The sequence below is a fragment of the Struthio camelus genome, chromosome 1 (assembly GCF_040807025.1).
Source record: "Struthio camelus isolate bStrCam1 chromosome 1, bStrCam1.hap1, whole genome shotgun sequence".
NCBI lineage: Eukaryota > Metazoa > Chordata > Aves > Struthioniformes > Struthionidae > Struthio > Struthio camelus.
Window position 1 is genome coordinate 136112820 of NC_090942.1, and position 12408 is coordinate 136125227.

A 12408-nucleotide genomic window follows, 5' to 3' on the forward strand; every position below is an offset into this window, starting at 1 on the left:
ATGCTCAGGGGGCCGGGGCCAGGGGGAGAATGCAGATGCAAGACCTAAGTGAGAATCACAACATATTCAGGACAGAGATCAGGTCCCAGGCTGTGCTGTAGCTCAAGTCAGCATGTATGGACATGGTCCTGCAGCCTGGGACCCCTCTGTTTCCTCAAATCTGTTCCTTACACTTCCTAATGTCTGCTTAAGACCTGCTCTTCTTATACAGGCTCATCTTGACTTTCTTAACTGGTACCAAAACCTACTACAGAAAAGTGGTCAGAGATGAGGCTGTGCAGGAGAATCCTAGCTTTCCACTGGCCTTCACTAGAAGTGACTCATTCCCTCTGCAGTCACTAATCACACCTTTGAGAGACCCAGAACAGGTATCAGGAATGATGCAGACACAGCTCATTTCATTATGGACCAATCAGATAAACTCCGGGTCCCTTCCGAGTTTTTCTCCCCTATGATATTATGATTGCATTTCCTTAGAGAACTGTAGCCTTTACCTTTGGAAAACACGTTCATAGGAGGAATCACATATGTTTTTAGCTTCATTTCATAAAATCTTTTGGGGGTTTGCTGTTTTTAACTGTCTATTTTTCTTCACTGTATTCAGAGATAACAGCAACTATAAAATAGCACTGTAAGTTATAAAATATTGAATAAAAAGCACCTTTTGCTGCATGAATCTGGAGGAACCATAAAACATTCAACGCTTTTTTTTTTATTGGTATGACTTAAAATGTATTTTAAATGTTTTTGAATGTCATTGGTTCACAAGTGAATGTGCAAAAAAGCCCACACTTCTGCAACTCACCAAAAAAAAATATTCAGGCACTATCACCAGAGAGCCAAGCTCACAAGCATAATCTAGAACTATCCTATGTTTTTTCCTCACTTTCCTGAATGAAACATGTTACGCATGGAGGGATCACTTCTGCTAGATTAGGGAAACCACCTTAAAAGGCTTCATTGTGGCCCACATTCTTCCAGCTGTAGCTCACTGAGCAGTATGGAAGTGCTCACCTTTGTAAGTCACTTAACCTATAATGGTTTTCCTTCTGGACGTGGATCTAAAACCGCATTGCTATTTTGGTGTGCAGTGGAAATAGAATGCAATGATAGGTCTTATATTTATTTCTTTTTAAAGAACATAGCAAAGTTCACATCGCGTGAAATAGGTGTTGTCCATGTATTCTTTAAAAACTAAACCCTGGCTAGAAACTGCATCTAAAACTTGAGTGGGATGATCATCATTTTTAACCTAACATCAGAAAATATATGATCAGTCCATTTATCTAAAATGAACTGAGAGAGTTAGATTACTAATAAATCAAATTTTATTGAAAAGTTTGAAGGTATGAACAGCAACAATTACAAAACAATGCACACACCCACAAAAGCTATATGCAGAACATGGACACAAATCACAGACAAGTCTTCATAACTTCCATTAGACTAAAGTGGCATGTTTACTGCTGGATCACCTTTTAACTCCTTCCAAAAAATTGTATTATTTGAAACTTCTGGATGACTCAAATAATTCAGTAGATGTAATTTGGAACAATAGCATGAATTCAAAAAAAAAAAAAAATTCAAGGAATAGCTCTCCTTACAATTCTTCCCCTTGTATTGCTAGAGCAGGTCTAAACTAAGATCCTAAGGCCTTTATTTTAAACATTTTTCCCCTATCCACCTGCCCTCCTCAGACCTAACACCTCCCCTGCCTGCCATCACCAGTTCCTATGGCCAGTTTTGCCAGTACAGTCGTTTGTCTGGCAACACAGTAAGCCATATAAGTCAGTCTTAACACAAACTATTTTTTTTATTCATTCATTTCAGCGGTGTAGTTTAAGTCAGATCAGTTCCCCTCCTCACTTTAATTTCTCTACTGGTTCATTTTTAACCTATACTGGTTTACCGCATGGGCACAGAAGAGCTGCAACTCTCTCAGAGGATAAGGATGAAGAATTGGGAGTGTAGAGAAGATGGGTGGGATTGTTTACATGGCATTGCTACCAGAAGAAATGCTTTCACAGCAACTCCTTCACACATCAGCTGTAGGATTGAAGAAACTGTTTTCAGTAAAATTTTTTAAATGTCTCCATTCAGTCAAGCAAACGTGAAATATTTTTGACATTTGAGAAGCTGTGGCTAACAAATTTTCATATATCTCTGCATATTCTATTGGCAGCACATTTAGAAATAGAAGTGCAAAAATTTGTGGGACAAGCGGTACTATACCTTCTAGCAAACCTAATAGTTAAGCCCACCTTATGAACAAGCTATCTCATGGTATTTCTGACACAAACCATGGAACAAAAATACACAATACATGCAGGAGGATTTTGCAAGATTTCAACTCTCCAGTTGCTCTCTTGAGCTGAATCTGATACAGTTACTAACACTCCAGATTATGGTCAAACCTTCCAAAAGTTGGATTCTCGTGTGTCCAGGCTAAGCAGCTAACAACCTAAAAATGGTTAGGACTCATTTTTAATGAGTCTCCTCCTCCAGGTACCTTCAAGACCACTCTAAATAATTCCTCTCTCACTTCTGTCTTCCCAGTCACTCACATTTAAGGTACCACCATATTTTCTAGGCTAAAAAGTGTTCCACACCCAGCTTGCATAGGGTCCTCCAGAACAATCCAAGTCACCAGTATCCACTCTTGTCTCGCCCTCTTTCCAGCAGAGAATCTGGAAATAAGCTGCAGGCTGCAGGGACTACCCTTGTGGTGAGAATAGCAGCCTTCTCTCAGCCATCACTTTCCTTTTTATCCCTCTCCCGGTCATCATTCCTATGCAGCATGAATGTACTATGCATACAAAACAGTTGTTCTGTGCTTCCTAGGAGCACCAGATGTATTTTATGTGCATAGATTAACTTTACTAAACCTGTGCAATCCACCCAACACTCCAAGAAGGGCAAGAGGATTCCTAGGACAGCACAACACCTCAAATCTGGGTTGGCCCAATACACCAAGTGCTCCTGGAGTGCTCTGGTCTTACTGCCCATGTACAGAACCGCACCCACAGCAAGCCTACAATGTGTGGTCATTGCTTAAAGAAAAAAGAGACACTGGGCCCTGCTGCATATACACAGCTTGGGAACGATGAAGCACAGTGACTTCGCATTCTACGTGCTGATGGTTTTGGGTCTATCCTAGTTGCAAGATAGCCCTATATTAAGGCTTATTTTTGTCAGAACTGGCATATATTACCAAGGAGGGTGTGGGGGGGCATTGGAATATGGCACTGCCATCTGATACTTTGCAGGATTAGACACGCACGTGACGGCCCAGTCAGTTTTAAGGCAAATGCCTGTGTACATCATAGGAGAAACAAATGGTTAGTATCCATAAGCGTACTGCAGTCCACCTTCTGCTAGCCCTCACCTCCCATGCATTATGAGATTTTCAGCTACCTTGGGCTAGCTTTCTGCTTTTGAGGTACCTTGAACAGTTCCTATAGCGGATATTCCATGCAGTGTCTCGGACTATAAAAAGTGCACGTAATAGAAAAACAGTCTCGCGCTGCCCAGGTAGAAAGATCATGAGCTCTTCAACAAATGTTGACGTCTTCCCTGAGCTCACTTTGTACCTGCAAGGGCAAATGATCAACATGAGACAGCTGGTAAGCATGGCAGCGTGCCCAAAGCTCAAGGTTAGCAAATCAACAGCCACTGCTGGGGATATTTCATGAAAAGCAGAGCGTACCCTTGTTAACTACATATGACAAATACAGAGTAGGGGTAGCTTGTAGTCACAACTTATTTTGCTTTTATGCCAGTGTGTAGGAAGCAGAGAGGCTGCCTATCTTTACCTTCCCTCCCCACTCTATCTCCAGACTGTCCCAGGTCTTAAGGAGTATTTTCCAGCTAACCCATAAACCACTTAACTACTCTCAAGGCTGTTAGTATAGACTACCTCTTCAGCTGCTGCTTAAACAGCAACAAAATTACCACAGAAATTATACTTGGCTGGCTAAAAACTAGATAATTTGCTTCCTGCTCTCCCATGTTATAAGGATGCAAAGGCAAAACAATGAGTTGATGGTTGGGAAAAAGCAGCAGGAGAGAACCAAAACCCCTGATGCCTGCAGCAGCTCAGGACATCTTGTGCTATGAAACTCTTGTTTTGATGAGTTGTCTCTGCTTTCCTTAGTGCTGCCTAATCTCTGCTGCAGCCTTATGTGCTCTCAAAAGGGAGAAATCTCCCTTTTGCATAGCCAGAAGTGTGGAATCTGAGCCCATCCACCATGGAGGTAAAGGCACAAAACAGCTTCACTAGGCAGAAGGACAAAATCTGAAAAAAGTTAACTTGAGATACATCTTGACTGCAAGTTTTTAAGGCCTGTGTACCTTAAGAAGAACTTCAGAGATTGTGAGCAGATGTCTTCCCTTTCCCTACTATTTACCTGTTATACATATGGTAAGAATTTTGTAATGGCAGTAGAAACTTTTTTTTACTCCCTGGCATGGGTAAAACTTTCAGAAAGGAGGCCATTATTTTAAAAATTCAGACAGAAGTCAATGCATATGCCTTTAAGTCTTCTGTCAGTGGTCACTGGGGTTTTAAAATACTGTACCTTTAAGAATTTCCTGCCTGAAAATTCGTTTTCAGTCATTCCTTCACCCCAAATAACTAATCAGTGGTTATAAAATATCATTGAGAACACACAAGCACTACAAGAGAAGTCAATCATTAGTTAGGCATTTCCCAGCATGTTCCAGTGTGAGGCTCAAGAGCAGCATTTAGACAAGGAATTGAATGAAAGATAAATAAAAAGCAAAAGCATCAGCTGTGATAATGAACTAAAGAAAAATTAAATAAGGAAGTATATTTTAGAATATTAGATAGTTAACAGTTAAAAAGCTTCACAAAGCCGTAAATAGTAAGCTTTGTTATTTTCATCTGCAAGCGTTGTTTTAAAATTTCTTTGTATATACAAAGATTACTCAAACACTAAGATATTTCCATTATACATCAATAAAACAAGTACTTTTGTCTTTGTGTCTTTCAAAATAAATCATACAAATAGTGTTGCATTGGCAATATGGCCCATTGAATGTGTTTTTTATTCAACACTGTGGTCATGAAATTTACTGTCATTTCAAACAACACACAATAAAGTTGTCATAGCACTCTGAACTCAAGCAAGATTTAAGAAAAATCGGCTGCAGCAATGCTTTTTTGTTTTCATATACTTGCCAGTTCAGGCCTGCCTTCCCAATTCCCTGAACTGAAGGCAGCAGAGAGGTCACTGGTACACTCCTGCCTTCCTCCGTTCCATATGCACAATGCCAACCCATGACACAGTTAAATAACCTAGTTCCCTTTTCTTTATTTTTAATTCACTTTGAACTTATTTACTTGACTCATCTTAAATTTTGTTTATACTAAACACTCCTTACTCTGAATAGCTTCCTTTTAGTCAGCATTTCATTTCTACCAGCATTGTTTGCTTCCTCCTAAAATAGTTAAGTCATCTTGCAATTCCTCAGTTAAAAATTCATTTCAAATCTCCACTCGTTCTCCCTTTGATATGTATAGAGAAAAAACTAGACAGTATAATTGGCACGCCTATTCTACATCTCCAGATACATTTCTTGCCCCCATCTGTTGTGTGCTCCTCACTTAGCATTCCTCCTGCTGGCTCATTTTCCCAATTGCTTCCCATGTTAACTGGTCTTGCTCTTGAATCCCTTCTGTCCTTCACATTTTTCTAGCACTGCAGAAGCATACTTCTCATAATGCTTCCACATACGAAACCTTTCACCCTTTTTTCCTTACCTTCTGCTTCTCCCTTTCTGCCTCTGAAGTTCAAGTTCACTAAAGTGTACTTATGACCACTATCTGAACTTCACCTGTGACACCCTTCCACCATCTCCATTCCACCCACGTTTCTTCTTTCTTCCTAAAGCCTACGGCTTAACTCTGTCCTGCATTTCTATGGTGCTCAATGCTATTAATTGACTCCTGCACTCATCTCCTTTGCTGCTTCTTCTCTCACTTGCTCCTTCAGCATCTCCATTAACAATTCCAAATACTTCTTTTTTCCTCTGTGGGCAACGCCTGAAAACTTCCTCCCACTATCCTCAGGCAATATCATCTGCAGTCTCTGACTCCTAAATTAAAATATGAAATAAGAAATTGAGTGCTCTTCTCCCTCCCACTTGTCGCCTCAGCTTGCTCCTTCCAGCAACGTGTCAACATCTTAAACCCTAAAGGGGAGTGGGCAGGGTGGAACCCCAAAAGATACCCATCTTCCCTGTTGTGCATATAGGCGCTCTAAAATTGCTCCTCATCCTACCCTTAAAAAGTCTGTATGTGAGACTTCTTTCTTAAACATTTAAGCCTGTCCCCTTCTTTTTCTCCAACTACCAAGCCACTTGTTATTACTGTACGAAAGGCAGATGCAAATATTCTCCTGTTCAGTTAGCTGGAATTTACCTCTCTCCACAATGAATCTTCTTAGAAGTCACAGTCTTTCATTGTCTGACATAACCTCCCTGAATCACATCCCAGAGTAACTTTTCCAGTCTGCCTGTCCTGCTCATGTCCTTCCCCGTTTCCTCAAAGTTCTGTTCCAAAGCTGGTGTCCTCCTTAATGCCTCATTTATTTCTTCTGAACTTATCTTTTCTCTATGCCACACAACGAGTCACACAGGCACGTAAAGCCACCTTGCTACTCCAGCAGAAAAACTTGAAATTCTTTAACACTGCAGTATTCCATAGTCCTAGGCAATAATCACTGTGAAGCATCAGTGATCTTCCACATTGCAAACATCAAAATGCTGTTCTATGCTACAGAATGTCTTATCTAAGAATATATTATGTGGTAAAGAATTGAAATAACTAATCTGTGAGAAGCAGAAAAGATATATTCAGCAGAAGGACCATTAAGTATCTTTGTACGTTTGTTAAGTGACAAATGGAGGAAGAGTTACAACGGTAAGCAGTCTCATACCCATTAATTCTGTCATTTTAACACTGAATCTATGGTGTATTTAACAATTCAAACACACAAGTAAGAACAGCGTACCTTTATTTTAACATGTGCACTGCACTGATGCAGCAGATACAATGCCAGCAATCTTCTCTTTGCACAAACTACTATTAGTCAGGTTTTTAAATTTTTAAATCACATTTCTAGGTGGAAGCAGCATTTAGTGCAAAGAATAATTTAAAAAAAAAAGTCACGTCAATCACTTCTTGGGAATTGTTTGCATACACAGGCGGCAATCATAGCTATTTCCCAACTGGCCTTAAACATGAAAAACTGCTATCAGTTATCGTAGTTTGCTTTTGAAAAATCTATCACAAAATTTTATTTTTAATTTTCTCTACAGCAACAAATAAATAAAAACTAACAATGCATATGTATTTCCTCAGAATCAGTTCAGCAACTTAAAAAAATAGGATAGCAATATTCAGTGTTTGCTGAATTGCTTTATACTACATCTATCAATTTAAAAGAAACTATATTAAAAGGTCTGAAGAAAAGAAAAAAGTAATTTCTCAGTCTCTCTTCACACTGTAACAAATGAAAAGAAAAAAATTCCAAGCACTGCTGCCCTCCACCTACCAACAACCTAATTCACCAAGTTTTGGGTCCTCTGGTCATTCAAGGAACTGATACAGAACATCCCCCTATCCCCAAAATCTTTGTGTTTAGGCAGCTTTGTGCATCTAAGCCAAAGAAAAGCGCTAGCCTTGGTACAGCAAGCCAGCAACTGTATTAATCACCTTCCAGTTCATAAGTTTCCAAAAATGAACAAACAAAAAAAATATATCAAAAAAAATCTACCACCCACCCATTGTTGTACCTGATTTCTATCTATCAAGCTCACTCAGGAAAGCATATCCTGTAAGCCCTGTCCTAGTGAACACCTGTGTGCTTAATACCACCTATATGAGTAATCACATACGGAATTAACGGGAATATTCATGCACGCAAAGTTAAGGATACACACAACTGTCTACAGGACATGTGCATTAATTTGCACCCTACACAATATACTGATCGCAGTCCCATATCATACATTAGCGGTTACTACTAGGCCATAGGCAATAGTCTCAAGGCATTTTCTGGAATGGATACAACAGCTAAAACACTTGGGGAAACGCAAGACTATTCTCTTGTTCAAGAGGGAGGCTCTGCTCTTTGAAGTAGTTACGGATATACAGGCTGTAGGCCATGAAACAACTGTGCCTAATGTATACTGAAGAATTAGCACTGACTGCAATCATTTAAAACAGTAAGAATGAAGAGTATTTCTCCTGATGCTCCAAACTGAAAGCAGTTTAACAGCACAACTGTACACGCAAAAATAACGAGACACCAAACGTAGGGCAATTTTTGCAAGTTTTCCAATATCACTCTGGAATTCTAAACACGCTACTCCGATTTCAGCATCAGTTTTTATGTGGGAAAAAGTAAAATAGTTCTTTATTGACTGTTTAACAACACAGATCTTGGGTGTGTGGTTTTGTTTGTTTTCATTGATAGTATCATTTTGGTTCAGGATTAGTGTTTAGGGAAATTTTATTCTATCTTGGAAATGTACAGGTTATATTCTTCCTGCGTTCTTTCAAGTGGGATCTCTCAAACCCTTAAAGCAAAGTTTTAGTTAGCAAACAGCACATTTTTACAAAAATATAACTTTTCAGACATGAAAAACAGTTGAAGAAAAATGTTTTATCTTTCAGAACTAAAACAACAATGTAACCTATCTTCCAGTGAGTTTTAACGTGAATCTAATTGAGCAAGCGCCCCACACAACATGGTCAGTTTGCAGCAATTCAGCCAGGACTTACTCTACTGAAGTAAACGTATTTGCTCCAAATCATTCATACTGGTGCACATGAATCTAGATCACATCCACTTTTCTTTTCCCTCCTAAGGGACTTTTTGTTCTTCAAGAACCCAGTGCTTCCCATAAGGCTGAGGAATGTATGACCACAGGGACCTCATTACACTCAGTTTTTTGCGTTGTGGTGGGATGGAAAAATCAGTATTAATTGTCACGTTGATAGATTTCAAAGTGGCTCTATAACCTACTGTTAAATCCATATTAAAATCCAAATATCAGTATGGCTGCTAAAGAACACCATGAAGCAAAAGATCAAAGATTCTTCTTCTGCAGAAGAGATTACAGCAATATGATGAATGACACTAGAATAAATCAACGAAATTTAAGATTAGCTTTCTTCCCTTTTTAATGAAGGATTTGGGGTATCCTTTCACAAGATTCCCCCTCCCCCCCCTTTTTTTTTTTTAAACTTTTGCCGCCCTTCTCTCTGTGGAAGCACTGCAGCGTTCATTTAAAAATCATAACAAAAAAACCACTCCTCTATCCTCGAAAAGCACCATAGATAAAAATTTGATGGGAAAACAAAACAAAAAACAAAAACTCCATGGACCACCCTCAGGGATGAAATGCTAAAGATGTCTTTTTTAATCAATCAGTTTGTGAAGATCTACAAAAAATAAAAAGGATCACATTCTAAAGGTTCAGTGCATTCAGCAGCTACATAGTTTTGCTGCTTATTCATCTTTAAGTTGACTTTCAAAAATAACACCCCAGCTCATCAAAATATACATTTTCCATTTGCTTTTAAATTAAAATAATAATAAAAAACATTTAAAGAATTCACAATCAATAGCATGACTAAGTTTCAGGATCATCTACAGCATATAATTTAAAGGTTCAAGATGCCAATATGCAGCACGTGGCAGGCCTATATGCTCCATGCAGCATGTATGCTTAGGATAATCTTGAAAAATCTCGATGTTCAGACTTCCGTTTGTTTCTTCCAAATACTGTAGAACACCCATCTAGAAAAAACAAACAGTCAAGGAAAAAAAAAAAACAATGTGTGTAGTACATAGTTAAAGTGGAAGTAGTTCTTTTCACTTATATTTCCATTTTGGAAACTTCCGGTAGCTCATAACGATGAGGTAGGTAAAAGTCTCAAAGTGAAACCTCTGTGGACCTTCTTTTTTCGCTCAGCAACTCAAAAGAGCACCTCATTTTCGCTGAAATTGAAGTCCTTTGCAAGCCCATTGATTCTAATCCCTACTGCAGAGTCAGGCTGTGCATTTTGCATTGCAACCACTAAATGAACTACAAAAACAATTTGGAAGGAGCAATCAAAACTCCAGGTCTTTGATCAGGTGTCCACTGAACTGGGATCCCTCTGGCTCATCTTCTTGATTGTAAAGTGGCAAGTTGGAATAGGAAAGTGACCTCCAGCTTGCTAACTTGCAAATCCTAATTGCAGGCATGATCAGATGCAACACTAAGATGCTCAGAAGCAGAACACTAAGTGTCCAGATACTTTACTGGGCAAAGATTTAACTGCCTAATGTCTCTTAAATGCCTCAGTAGGGTTTCTCTGGAATGCTCACTTAAACAGATACATCTGAATTTTGCCCAAGTTTCTCTATAAGCTTCTGTGGTGTTGGCCTAAGGCTCCTGAGCACTTATTTTTAATAAGTGGCCCTTTGCGTTGTGCAGACTTGGAGGTGGAAGCAAGTAACAGCTGCTGACAGCTACGACCGCACTCTAACCACGCGCCACCCCCCACTTTGGTGCAGACGGATCCACCTTCAGCACAATCCTACAGCAGCCATCCCCAAACCAAGGGTCCCTAGCAGCTCAGATAACCGATCCTCAAGAGCTCCCAGTTCTCTTGTCATTCTGGGCATGTGAAAGAAGGCAGAGCTACCTAACTCCTCGTGCTTCCTGAGGAGCAGACAGGAGGGTGAGACATGAACATCACTTTCATTTTTAGAATTACTGCAACAGCTGTGAGTAAGGCACATTTTCTATGATTTATAGATTAGTACAACCAAAGTAAAACCGCATAAAGATATATGCTCTTCTGTTTACACAGTGAAGTCATATATACTCCAGATGGGATCCTGAATGTTCATCACAGGGTCTCAGTGGTGACCTCAGTGACATATATGCCTTCTTTAAAATAGGGAGTTAGCTTCTGTGTCGATAGCTACATGAATTTCAGATGATCCCCACTGCAACACTGGTAAACACTGCTTCCGTGTTTAACTGTTACTTGGAATTCAAATTCTGGAAGTATGCAAAATACGTAACAATAAAAAGCAACAACCCAGGTCAGTATTTTGATTGCATTCAGGTATTCATGCAGCTAATTTTCGGTTAGATTATGAAAATTAGCATTTGCATAAGAATAGTTTGATGGCTCACAGGTTCCAAGAACTAAATGAATATCACAACATTGAGAGAGAAAGAGAGGCATCTTCTTAATTGTCACAATATTACTGTAAACAATTGCATTTCACAGTCACTTGTGAAACAGCATTTAGGTATAATCTCCCATTCAGATGTATGCTTCCTGTTTGGAAGTCTCTCAAATTTTAAGAAAGGTGGTAACACCTGTTACTTGAAATGCAGGTAAAAGCACATCAGAGGTCTAAGACCAACTTAAACAAATAAACAAGGGTTTCGTTACTATGCATCTTACTTTGCTATAGGCTTATCTGAAGTCATCAAGATTATTTCCTCTTTAACATTCCTATTTGTATATTGTTATCTCATAGGATGCCAGTGCAGTCAGAAACAGTGAACTAAAACATGCTCTGTTTCTCTTTAAGAGCTGTTCACTGTTAATCTAATTATGCTGATTTAATTGCCAGTTTAAAAAATTTTATTACTAACTTTCATATATGCTAGCTTACTAGAAACGTTTATTTTCCAAAGGAATGAAGTAGCATATCCCACTCAATTCGCTTAGAAACATTTTGCCCTATATCCGAATAAACAATGCAATAAATATTTAGAGAACTTCCTGAGAACGCATAATTCAAATCATTGTACGTGTTGCATTAAGGCATGGTTATTTGTAATTAAAAACAATGATAACTAACAAAGTATATCTGCAAGGTAAGCTGCCAGAGTAAATTGCTTCATATGCACTTCATTTCACCCTTACTTTTTTGTCTTGGAAATGTTTTCATATGAAATCTGAATTTCACTGGTGATACGATAAGAATGAGAACTAGAGGGAAGCTTGTTCCTTCTAATAGAAGAAGTGGTTAGTACAGCCTCCAGAACAGAAAGCTGCAACATTAGAGAGTATATCAAGATTAGAGATAGGAGAAAAAAAAAAAAAGATAAATGAGCCCACAAAATAGAAGAAAGACTGTTTCAGGGTTTCACAGGCCTAACATATTGCGAGTGAGAAGATTCTGGAAAGATTTTTTCTGTTAGGAAACGGAAAGCTAGAGCAGGCGTTACCCTGTAGAGTTAGTTCCAGGGAGATCACATGAAAGAGTAATGCAACATCTAAGGCACATGGAGCCAGCAGAACCATCCCACAGCTGATCAAAATGTCTTTCTAGAGCTAATTACTTGAAGACATAAATTCTAACT

The 12408-nt window shown here is 38.9% G+C and overlaps 1 protein-coding gene across 2 annotated transcripts in view; it reads right to left on the bottom strand.

The window, feature by feature from the left end:
• Positions 1-1310: 1310 nt before the first annotated feature.
• The window catches only part of SMS (spermine synthase), a 61036-nt gene continuing 49938 nt past the window's right edge, over positions 1311-12408 (bottom strand). The window contains exon 11 of one of the 2 annotated variants that reach the window (XM_068917990.1): positions 1311-3590. Coding sequence is in view for 1 of the 2 variants with exons in the window: in XM_068917980.1 (XP_068774081.1) it covers positions 9788-9830 (43 nt within the window). In the remaining variant the exon portion in view is untranslated. Of the gene's footprint in view, positions 3591-9427; positions 9831-12408 lie in introns of those variants that run through there. The other variant, XM_068917980.1, reaches the window with a different exon arrangement.